At 42.8% G+C, this 20,697-nt stretch overlaps 1 protein-coding gene across 1 annotated transcript; it reads left to right on the top strand.

Moving 5' to 3' along the window:
* Positions 1 to 1,044: 1,044 nt before the first annotated feature.
* On the top strand, positions 1,045 to 11,646 carry LOC140496076 (lysozyme g-like). The gene is made up of 5 exons (XM_072595591.1): positions 1,045 to 1,509; positions 4,093 to 4,179; positions 7,334 to 7,530; positions 9,912 to 10,050; positions 11,318 to 11,646. The coding sequence occupies exons 1-5, from the start codon at positions 1,494 to 1,496 to the stop codon at positions 11,449 to 11,451; spliced, it is 573 nt and encodes a 190-aa protein (XP_072451692.1). The 5' UTR covers positions 1,045 to 1,493; the 3' UTR covers positions 11,452 to 11,646.
* The last annotated feature ends 9,051 nt before the right edge of the window (positions 11,647 to 20,697 follow it).

Here is a 20,697-nt window from a genome sequence, read left to right as displayed (position 1 = left end):
CTCCATCTCATCCGTACAGTTTGTAGGAACCTGGTACCTGCTGGACAATTGCGAGGTGAAGACTCTTCACATGTGATTCCCTGCATTCCATATCTACCTCACTTGCAGTCAGCCGCCCTAATCCCACACTGGTCCATAACCACAGACCAAATTTGAATTTAAATTACCCAGAGGTGTGTAGGCTTTCTGAAGTAAAGTGTCTAGCTGACTATCCCCTTCTCTAATGTTGTGCAACATCTGAAGCTCAAAATCCAGCTTCTCGACACGGATCTAAAGGTCTCAAGTTGCAAACATTTACTAGAAATGTGTTCATCCTGGATCGATTGGTGTTCAGCACAGCAACACATCACCCCTCCTGCCACAACTATCATATTTGATGTAATTGGTTAGTTACTGCTCTTCACACTTTACTGTAAATCTTTCTTTATAAATATCAATCTTTGACTTATCAAGGTATTTTTAAGAGGAAAAAACATGAGGGACGTAAAAACAAACTGAAGACCTTGCATTTCCTTGAAAGATTACAAATTGTCATCAGTCCTACTCACCAATCAGCTGTTTTCCATACACTTGCTTCATGTTGTGATTCAAGACCTTCCTCCTCTGTGGGTCTCTCTGCAGGACAGCCTCTCAATTGCCCCTTTTATTCTCTCCCATGTACAACTTGTGCTAGAGCCTTTACTTCTTGCAGTGAACCTTTACTTAAAATACTTCTTTCCCACTCTATTCTATATTCCCACTTTGAACCAAAGTGTGTAGCTTTCCTCAGGTGCTCTGGTTTCCTCCTACAGTCCAAACATATGGTGGATTGACCATGCTACATTGTCACTTAGTGTCCAGGGATGTACACACTAGACTGGTTAACCATGGTAAAGGAAGGGCTGTTACAGGGATTTGGGGCAGATGCTTTTCAGACAGTTGATGCAGATTCAATGGGCCCAACAGCTGTTTTTTGCACTGGAGGGATTCTATCAAGCATAATCTCCCTACTTTTGTATTCAATGCCACTTGCAACAAGTGATAATATTTTATTAGCTTTCCTAATTACTTGTTGTACTTGATTTTTGGAAATGCAAGTAGCGTGGTGAGAGTCACAGCATTGTGAACAAAACCTGGAATTCATCTGGATGTCAGGATCCTTCCCCTGCTTTGAAAATCCAGCCCAATTAACTGTGTTCCTTTCTCTCCATTGATGCTGCCAGAGCTAGTGAGAATATTAGCATTTACTATTTTTATTTCAGCTTTCCAACAATTGTATTTTACCATTGTGGTGATAAGTGGGGTTCTGCTGTCAGAATCAAACTTTGATGACATGTAACAGCAGCTTTGCATATTATCTGCTGAGTCAGACTCTTGCAGTATAATACAGGAGAACTTCAGTGTGAAAAGATTCTGAATAATTGCCAAGAACATTTCATTCTGATGACACATCTTGTATTTGTGTAACTTCCAGCTCCAGCCCAGCTCATTTGATTTCCTGTGTGACAGCAGCAATGTGCACAGTAATAGGTGAGTATTTCTTTTGATATTCCATTAGGCATTCGTATCTCAAATTAATGTTAAGAGTCAAAATATGTAATGGGTAGCATATTCTGATCAGTAAGTTCAAGAGATGTAGGATAGACAGGCAGGGGGCTCCAAGAACACAGCAGCTTCAGGAAATGGAGAAGTCGATGTTTCAGGTGTAACCCTTCCTAAGGAGGTAATCTTTGAGAATCTTAAATGCGAGGATAGAACAGACAGATCAAATGCCTTGTTCCTGTACTTTTGCTTTTAATGCGATTTTCTATGCATTAATTTGTAAGTTAACATTAAAGTGTAATTTTAAGATGGCAGGAAATAATGTTTTACAAGGCGGAAGTACTGTTTCTGTACTCTCATAGCTATGAAACTGATGAAAGAATTTACTCCAATAACAACAATTCTGGCTGAAGTCAATTGCCCAGCAGAGTCAAAGATCCCTTTCCCCTCCAAAGATCCCTTTCCCCTCCAAAGGTCCCTTTCCCCTCCAAAGATCCCTTTCCCCTCCAAAGATCCCTTTCCCCTCCAAAGGTGTCACTCCTAATGGCATTGCTCTGCGCTAAAAGTCACACTGTAGTTCCCTCCTCTGCTCCGACAGATACAGAGGGGCAGGGAACGTTAGCAAGAAGCAAAGATACTTCAAATGCCCCTATAGTCTGTAATACAGAAGGAAAAACATTTGGCATATGGACAGGAGGCAGGAAATGATGACGAGGAAACAATGGGAACTCAGGATGTTAGCTCATTTCTTTACTCTCTTTACGGAGCCATCAGAGAGTATTAAGCACTTGCCTGTTTCATGCTGTCTTATCCCTTTGCACTTATCATTCCAACTTTATTTGGTATGGTAAAGGAGGACATTGGGTAACTAGTTGTACAGTCTCATTGTTCTACACTGGTCTTTGTGTGAACAGAAATACATGTGCAAGTGTGGAAGATTGAAAGTTTGTAGCACTGGATGTTGCAGTAACAGTTGCTCAATGATATTATGTACAATTTACACAATCAATAATCATGGCAGTGATTTAAATGATGCTGTTTGATACAATATAGTGATTCACAGTTTTTGGAATAAATGTACAAGTTTCTGAAACTTTTGCACAAATGGATGAAAGAATATATGACATTTTGGGAAAGCCTGCAGTCTGTAGGCTGCATTTATGGCATGCATATCAGCAAATCTACTCCCATTGCTGAGGGATTGGTTAATTGAGTTTATGCCACCCTCGCTAACCCCCATACATTTGCCACTATAGGTAAGTGCCAAGCTTGCCCAGTGATTGCACCAGTCCAGCCTCTTTAGATCACAAGACATTATATTGGCAGTTGATCTGTCTGCTTTATCTGACAGTCTGTGCATCCCATACCCCTGAAGTTTATAGGCAACAGGAGCTGAGATGGATCTGGCAGCCATGTTGGTTCATTGTCCCTTCCCACGACAACACAGATTGGGGCATCTTAACAATGACACAGTTGGAAAAGGACAGGAACAAAGGTGGGTGGGCAATTTCCATGATTAAAAGTCCAATAACAGACGATTTGTCAATATAGATTGACCCCGCCCCATTTCTCCTTTATGATCGAGGCACCAGCAATAAAGGGAGGTAACCTCCCAGCGATAATCCAGGGAGTAAGGATTTTTGAGGTAAAGTGGGTCACCACTAGGGATGTCAGAGCTAAGAACCTAACTTCCTCCAGCACGGAATCCCCTCTGACAATTGCCCACCACCCCCACCCAACTGCCTTGAAGAGTAACAGATTGCTGTACCATCTGGTCAGTAACCAATGCTGCGAAAGCTTCCCCAACTGCACACAGGGGCAATTTGGAGGGGTCTTGTCATGAATTGCAACCCCTTTGTCCAAAAATCAGGGTAACCTTAATTTTCCATCCAATATTTGAAATATTCTGGAGTTCACTTGTACTGATTAAAAGTTATATTTTAAAGGCAACATTTAATAAATAATGCCACTCCTTGGCTCTTCCCTCATAGCTCTACTAATTGTTAATCTTTGAATTTTTAATGAAAGGTGATATACAGAGTGTCATATAGAGCAGACAGTACAGAAGATAGAGAGAAGCTGTTCCTGCACATACAGAGTGAGAGGGCTTCGATCTACAGTGCTGCGCAAACAATTTCAGAAAAATCTTTGTCACATAGTTTGTAGTTAGGGTATGAAATGCACTGCCTGGAAGTGTGGTGGAGGCAGGTTCAATTGCAGCATTCAAGGGGTGATTATTTGGATAGTAAAGCTGTGCAGGAATATGGTGAAAGGGAAGGAGATTGGCATTAAGTAATAGAACTGGAGCAGGCACAATGGGCCAAGTCACTTCCTTCTGTGCCGTAACACTTCAGTGAGACTGTATCTCCAGTGAGAATGGAGATGTTTCTTCTGCTTGATTAGAGTCAGTTACCTCAATGTGGGGAGCACTCCTGGGTCAAATACTCCCCAGAAGCTGTTTTAGCCTTCACCTCACTCAGGATCAGAGGATACAGTATGGGCACTACTGCTGCATTTGCTTGGTGTTTGCCACTTTTCCATAACTCAGCCATTTTGTCTTCATTGTGCTAGATACCTCCATCTATGGCGATATCACAAAGGTTGATACAACTGGTGCTTCTGATAAAACAGCAAAACAGGACAGGCTGAGTGTAACAGGTGAGGAATCAACATAACTTAACATTTCCATGATTGGTATGCACCTGCAATGTACAGGAATACTTTGAAAGTGAATTCCCATTCACAGTTGTTTTATCAAGTTTTACTGATTCTGCAATTTGCATTCAAAATTGAGACCTTTATTGGAAAATTATGTTGGTCTTATCAGGAATTCTTTTGAACATAGTTTTAATGTGATGATGCATAGGCTCACAATCTGACTTTTATCCCTTACCCACAGCACTATCCTTTACATGGTGGCATGTTGGCTCAGTGGTTAGCACTGTTGCCTCACAGCACCAGGGATCCCAGGTTCGATTTCAGCCTCAGGCGACTGTCTGTGTGGAGTTTACACATTCTCTCCACATCTGCGTGGGTTTCGTCTGGGTGTTCAGGTTTCCTCCTGCAGTCCAAAGATGTGCGGGTCAGGTGAATTGGCCATGCTAAATTCCCAATACCGTGAGGGTGCATTAGTCAAAGGGAAATGGGCCTGGGTGGGTTACTCTACAGAGGGTCTTTGTGGACTTGTTGGATTGAAGGGCCTGTTTCCACACTGTAGGGGAATCTAATCTACACTGAGAGATAAGACTGACTTAGGCCTTCCAGTTGTATTACCACTACAATAAACCGCCTTGTTGCCAGGCTAACATTTCTGTCCTGGGCCGGCCATAGTGTTCCAATGAAGCGCAACACAAACAACGTTTTACGTTTTTGTCTGTGTTTAATGTGTGGCCTTTCACCTCCTCCTTCCTCACTGTCCAAAGGTGAAGCAGTGTTTTACCTACACTTCTTTTTGTCTAATCTACTGCAATTGCTACTCAAAATGTGGTCTCCTTTACATTGGCAAGATCAAACACAGACTGGGTGGGTCCTTTGTGGAACACCTCTACTCTATCCAGAGGATTGTGGGCCTGCCACTCATCCAACGAAAAGCTAGAGGAACAATATGTTCATTTTTTTCCCACTATTTCCCAGCCGTTTCAATGCTGAAGAAGAGTTACTGTCGCCAAAACATTAATTCTGCTTTCTCTTCAGAAATGCTACCAGACCTGCTGAGTTTCTCCAGCACTTTCTGTGTCTGTATTGAGAGACAAGTCAGATTACCATAGAAACCTGGGCTTGGCATTAGGGTACTCTTCCCTTTCAAATCCTGACCAAATCCTTAAAGGTGGTGGCAAACAACATGGTCTGTGCTTTATTAGCTGTTTATCTTAAAATACTGTACATCTTTATGACTCTGTGACATCCATGAACAAATTTATAAGAAGCCAGAGAACTGGACAAAACGAGTACAATTTCCAATCATTTATTTGGGATGGTGGGGTCAGTTTTAATTGTTACGTTGAAAGCATGTGTTTTCTAATTATTGAAGAAAACTTAAAGTGCAGGCTTAGCTGCCCAAATGGAAAGGCTGGGACACGGGCTGTTCCAAAATAGTTTCATGAAAAATTGGCTGTTAAAGTGATACCTGAGTTTTGGTTACTGTTTTGACAACGATTCAAATTTAGCCAATGACTTCAAATTATGCCCAGGATACTAAAACTCAATTGCGTTTGAATTTATTGTTTTAATGACATCGGACCAATGAGAAGGAATGATGTTGGGGGTATAAAAAACACAGGCCTTTTTAAAACTGAGCAACTGCCACGAACAGCAGAGCAACTACTACAGAGCCGGAGACCTAACTGCCCATCTAAAATCTTGTTCTCAACGAAATTAGGAGACACACTATATCAAAAGGAACCTTTTCTTGTAACATATACTCACAGTAAAAAGAAAGTAGAACACCTAGGGAGATCAGCAGATGGAAGATTGAAGACAGCAGAGAACCCAGAGACTCTGTGGACATGAAATTAAGTTAATGTAACGTCTAATAGTTGTCTTATTGGAACAGAATGTTAATAGGTTTGTGTTCAGTCAGGCGAAAAAATGTTCAGATTTTTAATAGTGCTGTTTATTTCAGGACTGCAAGGTGGTTCAGTGGTTAGCACTGCAACCTCACAGAGCCAGAGACCAATGTTCAATTCCAGCCTGTCTGTGTGGAGTTCACACATTTTCTGCGTGTCTGCATGGGATTCCTCTGGGTAGTCCAGTTTCCTTCATAGAGTCATCGAGTCATAGAGATGTACAGCACGGAAACAGACCCTTCAGTCCAACCTGTCCATGCCGACCAGATATCCCAACCCAATCTAGTCCCACTTGCCAGCACACGGCCCATATCCCTTCAAACCCTTCCTATTCATATACCCATCCAGATGCCTCCTAAATGTTGCAATTGTACCAGCCTCCACCACTTCCTCTGGCAGCTCATTCCATACACGTACCACCCTCTGCATATAAAAGTTGCCCCTTAGGTCTCTTTTATATCTTTCCCCTCACACCGTAAACCTATGCCCTCCAGTTCTGCACTCCCCGACCCCAGGGAAAATACTTTGCCTATTTACCCTATCCATGCCCCTCATAATTTTGTAAACCTCCATAAGGTCACCTCTCAGTCTCCGACGCTCCAAGGAAAACAGCCCCAGCCTATTCAGCATCTCCCTGTAGCTCAAATCCTCCAAACCTGGCAACCTTCCACAGGCCAAAGATGTGCAGATTAGGGTGGATTAACCATGCTAAATTGACAATAGTGTTAAGTGCATTAGTCAGAGAGAAATGGGTCTGGATAGATTAGTTTTCAGAGGGTCAGTATGCACTTGTTGGGCCAAATGGCCTGTTTCTACACAGTTGGGCCAAATGGCCTGTTTCCACACTGTAGAGAATCTAATCTTCCATTAGGAAAATAAGTTATCTTTCTTTGCATAATGGAAATTAGGAGTTCTCTTTCACTCCCTCACACTGTTAACAGATTACGAGGTGAGGAGAATCGACGTTTCGAGCATAAGCCCTTCTTCAGAAAGAAGGGCTTAAGCCTGAAATGTCATTTCTGCTGTTCCTTGGATGCTGCCTGACCTGCTGTGCTTTTCCAGCAACACATTTTCAGCTCTGATCTCCAGCATCTGCAGTCCTCACTTTCTCCTCGAAAGTTTTTCTGGGCGCTTAGTTTTAATTAACAGAGAGGTTCGATTTCTGTGTCTGATGGTTACAGCACACAACACACATCTGTTAATGTCAAGTGCAGTGCATTGGGTTTTTATTTGAATTTCTTTTTCAGGTGTCGCTGCCTCTCATAAGATGATGAGCATGGATTTGAACAGAGTGAACAAGTACAAGGTTTTGATCAATAAAGTTGCCTGTGCCAACCAGATCGATCCAGCCATAATTGGTGCTATCATCTCCCGGGAATCCCGTGGTGGCAATGCCTTAATACATGGATGGGGAGACAACGGAAATGCTTTTGGTCTCATGCAGGTAGGCAGCAAGTCACTTTACGAAACCCTGTAAAGCAGATCTACATAAATACACAGATATTAGGAACAGAGTTAGGCTATTCAGCCTTTCTAGAAGAGTCTGATCATTCAGATGGACCATGGTTGATTGGATTGTGACCTCCAACTCCAATTCCGTCTTCAATAACTCCCTGATCATGTAGCCCATTACAAACCCAGCTATGAGTGAACAAAGCAGGTCAGACATCATCTGAGGAGCAGGAATGTCAATACTTCATCAGGAATCCTTCATCTGGCTTCCAACATCTGCAGTATTTACTGTTTCCTCCTCAAACCCAGCTATGAGCTATGTTCGATGGTAGATTTTCTGTTTCTGATAAACCATGGAGGAGGAAAATTGGTGTGACAGCAGTGATTGGGTATGGCAATGATGCAGTGACCTTCCACACACCAAAGACAAAACGTGCAAGTTGTTCCTTGATTCTGGGGCATTCATGAGGCTAAGGTATGGAGTTACATAGAGGAAAGTGTTTCATTGATGTGAAAAGAGTAGGAAATAGTTCATTTCTTTTCAAAATGGATATTCTAGAGGAATGAGTAGATCATTAAATACCATGTCCTAATTACAATTATACAAGGCATCAGCCCACAGATCAGGATCATTCTTGGGTTGAAGTCATTTGAAAAGGCTGACTGCAGGGAGAGTAGGTGGCAACGCATGTCTGAGAGTTTGGAACAGAGGATCCGAAAAAATGTTGTCAAGGTGTCAGGACATTTAAATCTTTGCTATTTAAATTTTTGAAAAAGGAAACTCCATAGCATTAAAAAGAACAATGCTTGCCATTTCATTCTGTTTGTTGACATAAGCCTGGGGATTATCATTGCAGGATTAAAGCTGCATTTTACAACCTATCTTTATCTCAGTGGGATTTTTGTCAGTTCAGATTTTGATTGACAGCTCCAAGTGCTTGATAATTCTCCAAAGTGGGACAATGAGTACAGATGCATTTTCTTACAAGGATTTAAAGATTATTGCAATAAATTGATTTTTAAAAATCAATCGAAGCACTCTTTCAAATGTTGTGGATTCATCATTTAGAATTTTAGAAGTTAATTTAATTCTATCTCAGATCCTGAGATATAGCCACTTCGCCTCTGTTTTAGAGACGGGAGGTAGTGACACCAGTTTGAAAAACTGATCAACACAGCAAAATCATAAACCATCAGGCAAAGGTTAGTCCTTCAGTGACAGCCTGCATGACAGAAACATCAACGACATGAGTAAGCCATTCAATCTAGTCAGCTTTCCCCATTCAATGAGGTTGTGACAGATCTATATCTCAGCATTATCTCTGTATCACTTACATAACAGAATTCCATCAATCCAGTCTTGAAAGTTCCAATTGTCCTGCGACATTTAGGGAAGGCCTTGGCCTTCAGCATTGTTATTGCATTTCTGAGCCAGAAATGAATAATTTTCTGGGGTCTTGTCATGACACATGGTGGAATCTCAACAAATCTGGAATTAAGATGCTAATGATGGACATGAACCTCTTGTTTTTTTCTCTTTCTTCAGTCACAGGATGAGGGCATTGACAGCTACTTATTGCCCAGGGGACAGTTGAGAACTAAAGACCTTGCTGTGGGTCTGTAGTCACATGCAGGCCAGCCCTTCCCCCACCTCACCCCAGTTCCAAACTTCCAGCTCAGCACCGTCCCCATGACTTGTCCTACCTGCCTATCTTCTTTTCCACCTATCCACTCCACCCTCCCTCCCTGACCTATCACCTTCATCCCCTCCCCCACTCACCTATTGTACTCTATGCTACTTTCTCCCCACACCCACCCTCCTCTCACTTATCTCTCAGCAACTCCCAGGATGACAGTTTCCTTCCTCAAAGGACATTAGTGAACCAAGTGAGGTTTTCCAACAACCAATTCACAGTTATCATTAGACTTTTAATTCCAGATTTTTTTATAAATTGAATTCAAATTCCACCATCTGCTATGGTAGGATTTAAATCCTGGTCCCCAGAACATTGAGTCACTGGATGAGCAGTCCAGTGATAATATCATTAGGCCATCACCTCCTGATGTTGTTGAATGTCAATAAAAAACCCATCTGATTCACAAGTGTCCTTTCGGGTAGGAATATGTATGTCTAACTTACAAGTAACTCCAGATCTGAGCAATGACTCTCAACTGCCCTCGGAAGTGGCCTGGTGCAGACTCTCTGTTTAAAAAAAAACAAATATTGACCATACCAGTGACACCCACATCCCATGCAAGAATACAAAGAAATCCAGAATACAACATTGAAATCATCCTGATATTTATGTTTGAATTTATTCTCATTGCTCTAAAATCTCTGTGCATGGAAAAGAAATGTAATGTTTATTTCAGGTTGACAAAAATTACCACACGGTGGTTGGAGAGTGGGACAGTGTGGAGCACCTACAACGGGGTACTGAGATACTGACGAGCATGATTAAATCAATAGCAGGAAAGTTCCCAACTTGGACCAAAGAACAGCAGCTCAAAGGTTTGAGACTTTTCATTTACATATAGTCCCATAGGAAAGAATTTATCAATAAGAATTCATTCCAGCATTTAAGATGTGTGCAAACTGCCTGAGGTCATAAGTAGGCCATTCATCTCCCCAAGTCTGCCCCACCATTTTGATCTGCCTGATGTCTCAAATACTGTTATGTGTCAACTCCCTCCTATATTTTCAATGGTCTAGCCTTTACATACCCCTGGGGTAGAGAATTCCAGACATTCACTCTCTCTGGCCGAAAAGAATTCCTTCGCATCTCAGTTTTAAATGAGTGTTCTGTTGTTCTGTAACTATGTCACCTAGTTTGTGATTCACTAACTAGCAGAAACATCTTCATGACATCCAGCCTATCAGGGCCCCTCCGAATTTGCAATCTGTCGATAAAATTACTCATTATTCTTCTAAATACTAATGGACAGAGGTCTCATCTGCTTGGCTGTTCTTATAATATCAACTATTCATCCCAAGAATCAACTAACTGAGACGCTGTTGCACTATCTCCTTTGTTAGTCTATTCTTGCGTAAAAAAGAGTGACCAAAACTGAATACAGTAATACAGGGGTGGCCAGAACAAACAGCCTGTATTATTGTAGTAAAACTTACCTATTAAACTCCAACCACCAAGAAACAAAGGTCAAAATTCCATTTGCCTTCTTAACTATTTGTTGAACCTGCACGTGACTATTTGTATTTCATACACAGGGAAAATCAGATCCCTCTGAGCTGAACTTTCTTCCATGATACTGTGCTATTTTATTCTTCCTTCACAGTGCATGACCTCACACCTCCCCACATTCAATACCATCTTTATAGCCACTCACTCAACCCATCCAAATCTCCTTGCAGACAACTCACATTTTCATCATGTCCTCCCATCTTTCCTTGTATTATCAGTCAACATGGATTTATAACAGTCTGTGTCCTCTTCCAAATCAGCAGTACAGACAGTAAATAATTGAGGCCTAAGGACTGATCCTCATGACACTCCAAGTGTTACATCTTTCCAACCTGAAAAAGACCCATTAATCTCAACTCTCTTTTTTCCTTTGTGTTACCTAATGCTTAATCCATTACCCCAATTTTGTGAGCTTCTACCTTTGCAATAACCTTTTATGTGACATCTTCAAAAACTCCAACCACCAAGAAACAAAGGTCAAAATTCCATTTGCCTTCTTAACTATTTATTGAACCTGCACGTGACTATTTGTATTTCATACACAAGAAAATGCATTTTCTTGTCCCTTTATTACAGGTGGGATTTCAGCATACAATGCTGGGATAGTAAATGTTCACACTTATAACAGAATGGATATTGGTACCACTGGAGATGATTATGCTAATGACGTGACTGCAAGAGCCCAATGGCTGAAGAATAATGGATATTAAATCCTCATCAGTTTTCTTTCCATTGATACTGGTCTATCTCTGGCAATAATTCCCTGAACATTGCAGTCTATAAAACATCAGAATACTTTTTATCCTCATACAATATTAATAAATAAAGTTAATTAAACTTGGATCTCAAAGAGATGTAATCATCTAAAATGCATTGGGAATAAATATAGACATCAAACATAAAAAGTACACTTGTAATTTTCATTAGTGATGTCCATGCAAATTGGGCTGAAAGGAATAGGGAATATTTAAAAGCAAGAGATTATGTCAAAACCACTTAGATTTGCACTTTCTACTATTTGTTAAGTTAGCTCAAGGTTGAATTTGCCCAGATACATCTAGACTTCATGTCAATCTGGGCCAAGCCAATTGGTGAGACAGAAGATTGAGAGATGCTCCATTATGCATCGAGTTTATGGATAACTCAATCGTACAGGTCAAAGAACTAAGAACAATACGACACAGGAACAGGCCCTTCAGCCTTCCAAGCCTGTGCCGACACATTTTGTCTTTTCATACTATAACTGTTTTCATTTACAGGATCCCATTTCCCTCTATTCCCTTCTGGAATGCTGCTATTGTGTTTGCTTCCACCACCTCCTCTGACAGCGCATTCTAGGCACTCACCACTCTGTGTGTGAAAAATGTGCCTGGCACATCTCTTTTAAACTCCTTTCTCCCATACCTTGAACCTATTTCCCATAGTAATTGACACTTCCACCCTGGGAAAACGCCTCATTCTTTCCATTCTATCCATGCCATTCACAATCTTACAAACTTCTATCAGGTCAACCAACTTCCTGCATTCCAGTGAAAACAAACCCAGTCTATCCAATCTTTCTTCATAGCTAAAATCCCCATACCAAAGCGTCCATGTTCTTCTGGTACTGTTGTGACCAGAACTGTATGCAATATTCCAAGTGTGGCCTAACTAAAGTTCTATAAAACTGCAGAATAACTTGCCTATCCTTATACTCAATGCCCCTTCCAATGAAGGGAAGCATGCCATAGGCCTTGTTTACTATCTTATCTATCTGCACTGCTGCCTTCAATGATCTGTGGACCTGCACACCAAGATCCCTCTGAAATATGGGTGGCAGACGGTGGTGTTCTGCAAGGATCAGTGTTGGGACCACAACTTTTCACTTTATCCATTAATGATCTAGATGAAGGGACTGAGATCGGTGCTGGGCCCTCTACTTTTTGTCATTTACATAAATGATTTGGATGCGAGCATAAGAGGTACAGTTAGTAAGTTTGCAGATGACACCAAAATTGGAGGTGTAGTGAATAGCGAAGAGGGTTACCTCAGATTACTACAGGATCTGGACCAGATGGGCCAATGGGCTGAGAAGTAGCAGAGTTTAATTCAGATAAATGCAAGGTGCTGAGTTTTGGGAAAGCTAATCTTAGCAGGACTTATACACTTAATGGTAAGGTCCTCGGGAGTGTTGCTGAACAAAGGGACCTTGGAGTGCAGGTTCATAGCTCCTTGAAAGTCGAGTTGCAGGTAGATAAGATAGTGAAGAAGGCGTTTGGTATGCTTTCCTTTATTGGTCAGAGTATTGAGTACAGGAGTTGGGAGGTCATGTTGCGGCTGCACAGGATATTGGTTTGGCCACTATTGGAATATTGCATGCAATTCTGGTCTCCTTCCTATTGGAAAGATGTTGTGAAACTTGAAAGGGTTCAGAAAAGATTTATAAGGATATTGCCAGGGTTTGAGGATTTGAGCAGGGAGAGGCTGAACAGGCTGGGGCTGTTTTCCCTGGAGCATTGGAGGCTGAGGGGTGACCTTATAGAGGTTTACAAAATTATGAGGGGCGTGGATAGGGTAAATAGGCAAAGTCTTTTCCCTGGGTTGGGGGAGTCCAGAACTAGAGGGCATAGGTTTAGGGTGAGAGGGGAAAGATAGAAAAGAGACCTACGGGGCAACCTTTTCACATAGAGGGTGGTACTTGTATGGAATGAGCTGCCAGAGGAAGTGGCGGAGGCTGGTACAATTGCAACATTTAAAAAGTATCTGGATGAGTATATGAATAGGAAGGGTTTGGAGGGATAAGGGCCGGATGCTGGCAGGTGGGATTAGTTTGGGTTCGGATACCTGGTCGGCATGGACCGGTTGGACCGAAGGGTCTGTTTCCATGCTGTACATCTCTATGATTCTATGACTCTATGACTGAGGGCATTCTAGGTAATTTTGTAGGCAATACATAGATAGGTAGAGGGACAGGTAATATTGAGGAGACGGGGAGGCTGCTGAAGGATTTGGACAGGTTAGGAAAGTGGGCAAAGAAATGGTAGATGGAGTACAACACGGGAAAGTGTGAGGCCGTGTACTTTGATAAGAAGAGTAGGAGCATGGACTATTTTCTAAGTGGGGAAAAAACTCAGACATCTGAAGTGCAAAGAAACTTGGGAGTTCTAGTCCAGGATTCTCTTAAGGTAAACCTGCAGATTGAGTCATTAGTTAGGAAGGCAAATACAATGCTGGCATTTAGTTTGCGAGAACCTGAATACAAAAGCAGACATCTGCTTCCGAGGCTCTATAAGGCTCTGGTCAGAACACATTTGGAGTATTGTGCGCAGTTTTGTGCTCCATATCTCAGGAAGCATGTACTGGCCCTGGACCGGGTTCAGAGAAGGTGTGAGGGAATAGTCCCAGGAATGAAAAGCTTAACATATGAGGAACTTTTGAGGACTCTGGATCTATATTTGATGGAGTTTAGAAGGATGAGGTGGGGATCTAATTGAAATTTACAGACTATTGAATGGCCTGGACAGAGTGGATGTTGGAAAGATGTTTCAGTTAGGAGGAGAGACGAGGACCAAAGGGCACAGCCTTAGAGTAAAGGGAAGACCTTTTAGAATGGAGATAAGGAGAATCTTTCTCAGGCAGAGGGTGGGGAATCAAAGGAATTCACTATCACAGAAAGTTGTGGAGGCCAGGTCAATGAGTACATTTAAGACAGAAACAGATAGGTTCTTGGTTGTCAAGAACCTTTTGGCTTAGAAATTCAACATTCCCTTCCCTGAGATTATCCTCCACCAATTTCTTCTCTTTGATGAATACCAACACAAAAACTATTCATTTTTGACTTCACCTCCCTCTTCTGATTCCACACACCATTTCCCTCATTTGTCTTGAATGGACCAACCCTTTCCCTGTCTACCCTCTTGCTTTTTATATATGTATAAAAAGCCTTGGGATTCTCCTTAATCCTGTTTGCTAATGACTTTTTATGACCCCTTTTAGCCCTTCTAATTCTTTAAGTTCTTTCCTACTTTTCTTATATCCTTCAAGGGCTTCATCAGTTCGCATACTCCTCGACCTAAGGTATGCTTCCTTTTCCTTTTTGATCAAGGTCATAACATCCCTGGTCTTCCGAGGTTCATGAACTTGCCATACCTATCTTTTATTCTCTTAGGAACGTGTCTCTCCTGAACTCTTACCAACTGCCATTTGAAATATTCCCAAATGTTCGATGTAGATTTACCCTCAAACAGCCACCTCCAATCAAAATCCTCCAGTTTCTGCCTCGTTTTGTTGACATTTGGCTTCCCCCAATTTAACACCCCTACCTGAGGACCGTTATCCATGAATATCTTAAACCTCACCTTGTAATGGTCACCACTCCTGAAATGCTTCCCCAGTGAAACTTCACTCACCTGGCTGGGCTCATTTCTCAAAACCAGGTCCACTATAATCTCTCCCCTGCTTGGATTGTTTACATACTGTGTCAAGAAACCCTCCTGAACAGTCCTTACAAATCCTGCTCCATCCAAGCCTCTAGTACATAATGAGTCCCAGTCAATATAGGGGAAGTTGAAATCACCCACACCAACAACCCTGTTGTCTTTACATCATCCCAAAATCTGTCTGCATATTCTCTCCCCTCTCTCCCGCTGGCTGTTATGTGGTCTGTAGTACACCTCCAGCATTATGATTTCACCTTTTTTATTCCTCAGTTCTACTCATATTGCCTCACTGCACAAGTTGTCTAATGAACCTTCCCTCAGTGCAGCTATGAGAAACTCTTTTATCAGTAATACAACTCCCCCACTCCTTTTACATCTCCTTCTATCCCACCTGAAACATTTAAACCCAAGATCATTCAGGTGCGAGGCCTATTCTTCTTTTATTCTGGATTAGTGGTGCTGGAAGAGCACAGCAGTTCAGGCAGCATCCAAGTAGCTTCGAAATCGACGTTTCGGGCAAAAGCCCTTCATCAGGAATAAAGGCAGTGAGCCTGAAGCGTGGAGAGATAGGCTAGAGGAGGGTGGGGTGGGGAGAAAGTAGCATAGAGTACAATGGGTGAATGGGGGAGGGGATGAAGGTGATAGGTCAAGGAGGAGAGGGTGGAGTGGATAGGTGGAAAAGAAGATAGGCAGGTAGGACAAGTCTGGACAAGTCAAGGGGACAGTTACTGAGCTGGAAGTTTAGAACTAGGGTGAGGTGGGGGAAGGGGAAATGAGGAAACTGTTGAAGTCCATATTGATGCCCTGGGGTTGAAGTGTTCCGAGGCGGAAGATGAGGCGTTCTTCATCCAGGCATCTGGTGGTGAGGGAGCGGCGGTGAAGGAGGCCCAGGACCTCCATGTCCTCGGCAGAGTGGGAGGGGGAGTTGAAATGTTGTGCCACGGGGCGGTGTGGTTGATTGGTGCAGGTGTCCCGGAGATGTTCCCTAAAGCGCTCTGCTAGGAGGCGCCCAGTCTCCCCAATGTAGAGGAGACCGCATCGGGAGCAACGGATACAATAAATGATATTAGTGGATGTGCAAGTAAAAGTTTGATGGATGTGGAAGGCTCCTTTAGGGCCTTGGATAGAGGTGAGGGAGGAGGTGTGGGCGCAGGTTTTACTGATCCTGCGGTGGCAGGGGAAAGAGCCAGGATTCGAGGGTGGGTTGTTTGGGGGCATGGACCTGACCAGGTAGTCGCGGAGAGAACGGTCTTTGCGGAAGGCGGAAAGGGGTGGGGAGGGAAATATATCCCTGGTAGTGGTGTCTGTTTGGAGGTGGTCGGCAGATGATTTGGTTTATGCGAAGGTTGGTAGGGTGGAAGGTGAGCACCAGGGGCGTTCTGTCCTTGTTACGGTTGGAGGGGTGGGGTCTGAGGGCGGAGGTACGGGATGTAGACGAGATGCGTTGGAGGGCATCTTTAACCACGTGGGAAGGGAAATTGCGGTCTCTAAAGAAGGAGGCCATCTGGTGTGTTCTGTGGTGGAACTGGTCCTCCTGGGAGCAGATCCAGCGGAGGCGGAGGAATTGGGAATATGGGATGGCATTTTTGCAAGAGGTAGGGTGGGAAGAGGTGTAATCCAGGTAGCTGTGGGAGTCGGTGGGTTTGTAAAAAATGTCAGTGTCAAGTCGGTCGTCATTAATGGAGATGGAGAGGTCCAGGAAGGGGAGGGAGGTGTCAGAGATGGTCCAGGTAAATTTAAGGTCAGGGTGGAATGTGTTGGTGAAGTTGATGAATTGCTCAACCTCCTCACGGGAGCACGAGGTGGTGCCAATGCAGTCATCAATGTAGCGGAGGAAGAGGTGGGGAGTGGTGCCGGTGTAATTACGGAAGATCGACTGCTCTACGTAGCCAACAAAGAGACAGGCATAGCTGGGGCCCATACATGTGCCCATGGCTACTCCTTTGGTCTGGAGGAAGTGGGAGGTTTCAAAGGAGAAATTGTTAAGGGTGAGGACCAGTTCGGCCAAACGAATGAGAGTGTCGGTGGAAGGGTACTGTTGGGGACGTCTGGAGAGGAAGAAATGGAGGGCTTGGAGCTCCTGGTCATGGCAGATGGAGGTGTAGAGAGATTGGATATCCATGGTGAAGATGACGCGTTGGGGGCTAGGGAAACGGAAGTCTTGGAGAAGGTGGTGGGCGTGGGTGGTGTCTTGAATGTATGTGGGGAGTTCCTGGACTAGGGGGGATAGGACAGTGTCGAGGTAGGTAGAGATGAGTTCAGTGGGGCAGGAGCATGCTGAGACAATGGGTCGGCCAAGGTGGTCAGGCTTGTGGATCTTGGGAAGGAGGTAGAACCGGGCAGTGCGGGGTTCCCAGACTATGAGGTTGGAAGCTGTGGGTGGGAGCTCTCCTGAGGTGATGAGGTTCTGTATGGTCTGGGAGATGATGGTTTGGTGATGGGGGGTGGGGTCATGGTCAAGGGGGCAGTAGGAAGAGGTGTCCTCGAGTTGACGTTTGGCTTCAGCGGTGTAGAGGTCAGTGCGCCAGACTACCACTGCGCCCCCTTTATCCGCTGGCTTGATGGGCGTCTCAACTACCTTATCTCCATGCGATGCAAACTTCAAAGAATTATGTACCTCAAACCCTAGGTATCTCTGTTCTTCAATCCTACCCAAGGCCCTACCATTAATTGTATGTTTGTTTTAACAAAATGCAATGTCTTTCATTTATTCAAAAGAAACTTGTCAACAGACAAACAAGCAAATGTCGATGGAGAAAAAAGGGGAACACAGTACAATAGCACCAGTCCACAGGATTCGAAAAAGTGTTCTTTTTGCTTCCTCCAATTCATTCTGATCTCAAATCTAATTACTTCCAGATCCTATCAGTTCTTTGCTGAAAATACAAGGTGATTAGTTCATTAACTGTTCATTTTCTCAATCCCTGGTTAAAGACAACAGCTCAGAGCAAACAGTGAGAGTGGTTTGCTATCTTTCAGTTCTGGATTACTTTTTTTATCCTTTTTTTTCTTTTTCTTTATATTCCACCACTAGGGAGAAAGGAAACACTTGGGTGGTTAGTGACTAGCAGTGCCCTTCTCACAGGGCAATACTGCATGATCAAAAAAGGAAGGGGAGGCAGGGAGTAAATCAAAATAGAGTCAGAGGGGGAAACAATACACTCCACTCCCTGCAGTGCCCACCTTTCCCTGAAAATGTCGAGGTGTTGGTGGATAATGCGTGCTCCTTCTCCACGGACACCCGGGCTCTGACATAATACTGGATTACTGCAGAGACAGTCGAAGTGAGGAACTGTCTCTTGAAACCCAGTTGCGTTTTGCTACTGAATTGTTCACACATAGTCTCATCCACTAGCTCAAGAGCCAATCAGACAGTTGTCATGCTGATAACTCCTGGTCTCTCCAAGTGGTCTGATTGAAAAAACAACCAGCAATCTGTTTACAGGTAAAACTTGCTCTGCACACACCCCCACAGTGACGTTGAGCCTCAAGCAACACTCCCCTTTGTTTTAATAAAACAACAGCGTAAACACAACTCACAATGAGTCCCAGTAACATTTATTTTATAAGTGCAGCAACTCCTCCCATAGAGCTCATCTAAAAGCTATCCTTTTCCTATTTTGATTTACAGTCCAAAATGGAAAAAAAAATGCAGTCTTTGCAAATACCAAACAACTGGCCACATCTTTAGGTCAAAAGGATGGAATTCATTGGTTCAAAAAGGCTCTTTAAATTGGCATACAGGCGCTGTTTGTATTAGTATTTTGTTTGTGATTTTTAAAAAGTTTTTCATGTCAGAAAGCATTTAATTTACAGAGAAGCTAACACAGCAGGAAATGATTTCTAATGCAAAGGAAAATATAAATAATCACAAACAGTCCTTACACAGCTCAGTTGCATTGTGGAATATTTTTGGTTTGTTATTCTGCGTGTAAGTGGTAACAACAGCTCAACTGACAACCTAAATGGCCCAATTTCAAGCGGACGTTTTGGGAGCAGTTTTCTGATTGCACCCATTACACTGGCGTTTTGGTCTTTATTTACATTATTGGTCAGTTTTTGTAGTTTACTCAAAATGAACAGAATAAAAGCAGCTGGAGACAGCTGCAGGAGTCAGCTTTTCTCTGGAGTTCAGATTTGCTTCATTGGTTGGAGGTTCAGCGGCTAAAATGATGACCAGAGCAACTGCTTTGTCATTTTCTATACAAGACGAAATGCAGACTATGAAAAGTGAGTGAATAGGTAAAATTTACTTCATGTAAATGATTGAGTTGTTTACAAAATTATATTAATGGATGCATAAATTACAGAAGGTCATTCATTCCATTGTGCTTATGCCAAATGTTTTCAAAATAGCTACTCAGTTAATGTCATTGAGTCATAGAACTATACAGCATGGAAACAGACCCTTTGGTTCAACATGTCCATGCTGACCAGATGTCTGAAATAAACCTAGTTCCATTTGCCAGTATTCAATCTATTCCTATTCATATAATCATCCAGCTGCCTTTTAAATACTGTAATTGTACCAGCCTCCAACACTTCCCCTTGCAGCTCATTCCAAACATATACCACTTCTGGGTGAATAGGTTGCCCCATAGGTCCCTTTTAAATCTTTCCCCTCTCACCTTAAACACATGCCCTTTAGTTTTGGACTCTGCTATCCTGGGAAAAATGCCTTGGCTATCATCCTATGCCTGCCCCTTATGACTTTATAAACTTCTTGTTCATAAAATGTTATTTCAAGGGCATTGTTAAAAATTACATTGATCATGTTGGGGTGAGGGCGGAGTAATAGGTCAAGGTGTATTTTAGTGCTCGATGCACTACCCAATTTCACTTCTGCAATAATTCTGTATATTGGTAACATTATAAAATTCCTGGCTTCTGCTTATTTCTCTTGCTCCTCCAGCAGGGGTCAGAGTCAGTAAGCCTCTGATCAATCTTGCTGTCTGAACCACAAAACCTACTTCAACACACACACCAAGTTACAGCTGAATCAGGAAATTCCCTTTTGAAAATATTGCATGTAACTGTAGCATTACAACAAATACAAGCGCTTTAACCATTAACAGGTCACTTGCATTTGAATATGGGTTAAGAAGCAGATTTCATATTTTTTCATGGGGAATACTTGGACTTAATTACACCATGTTTGATGCAGACTCCTTCTGTAAAGACATATTGATTTTTACTTTGCCCCCTGTAATCCGTGACTACAACTAACATCTAAATGTACAACAATGGACTATCAGTGATTAAAGTAAAAACAATGACTGCAGATACTGGAAACCAGATTCTGGATTAGTGGTGCTAGAAGAGCACAGCAGTTCAGGCAGCATTCAAGGAGCTTCGAAATCGACGTTTCAGGCAAAAGCCCTATATCATGAATGATGAAGGGCTTTTGCCCGAAACGTCGATTTCAAAGCTCCTTGGATGCTGCCTGAACTGCTGTGCTCTTCCAGCACCACTGATCCAGATGTCAGTGATTAAGGTGTGGCACACAGTTTCTGAAGGTAACACAAACAGATTCAATGG

Source organism: Chiloscyllium punctatum, chromosome 25, assembly GCF_047496795.1.
Source record: "Chiloscyllium punctatum isolate Juve2018m chromosome 25, sChiPun1.3, whole genome shotgun sequence".
Classification (NCBI taxonomy): domain Eukaryota; kingdom Metazoa; phylum Chordata; class Chondrichthyes; order Orectolobiformes; family Hemiscylliidae; genus Chiloscyllium; species Chiloscyllium punctatum.
Note: the sequence above shows the minus strand (reverse complement) of the source record. Positions and strands in the feature narration are given on the sequence as shown.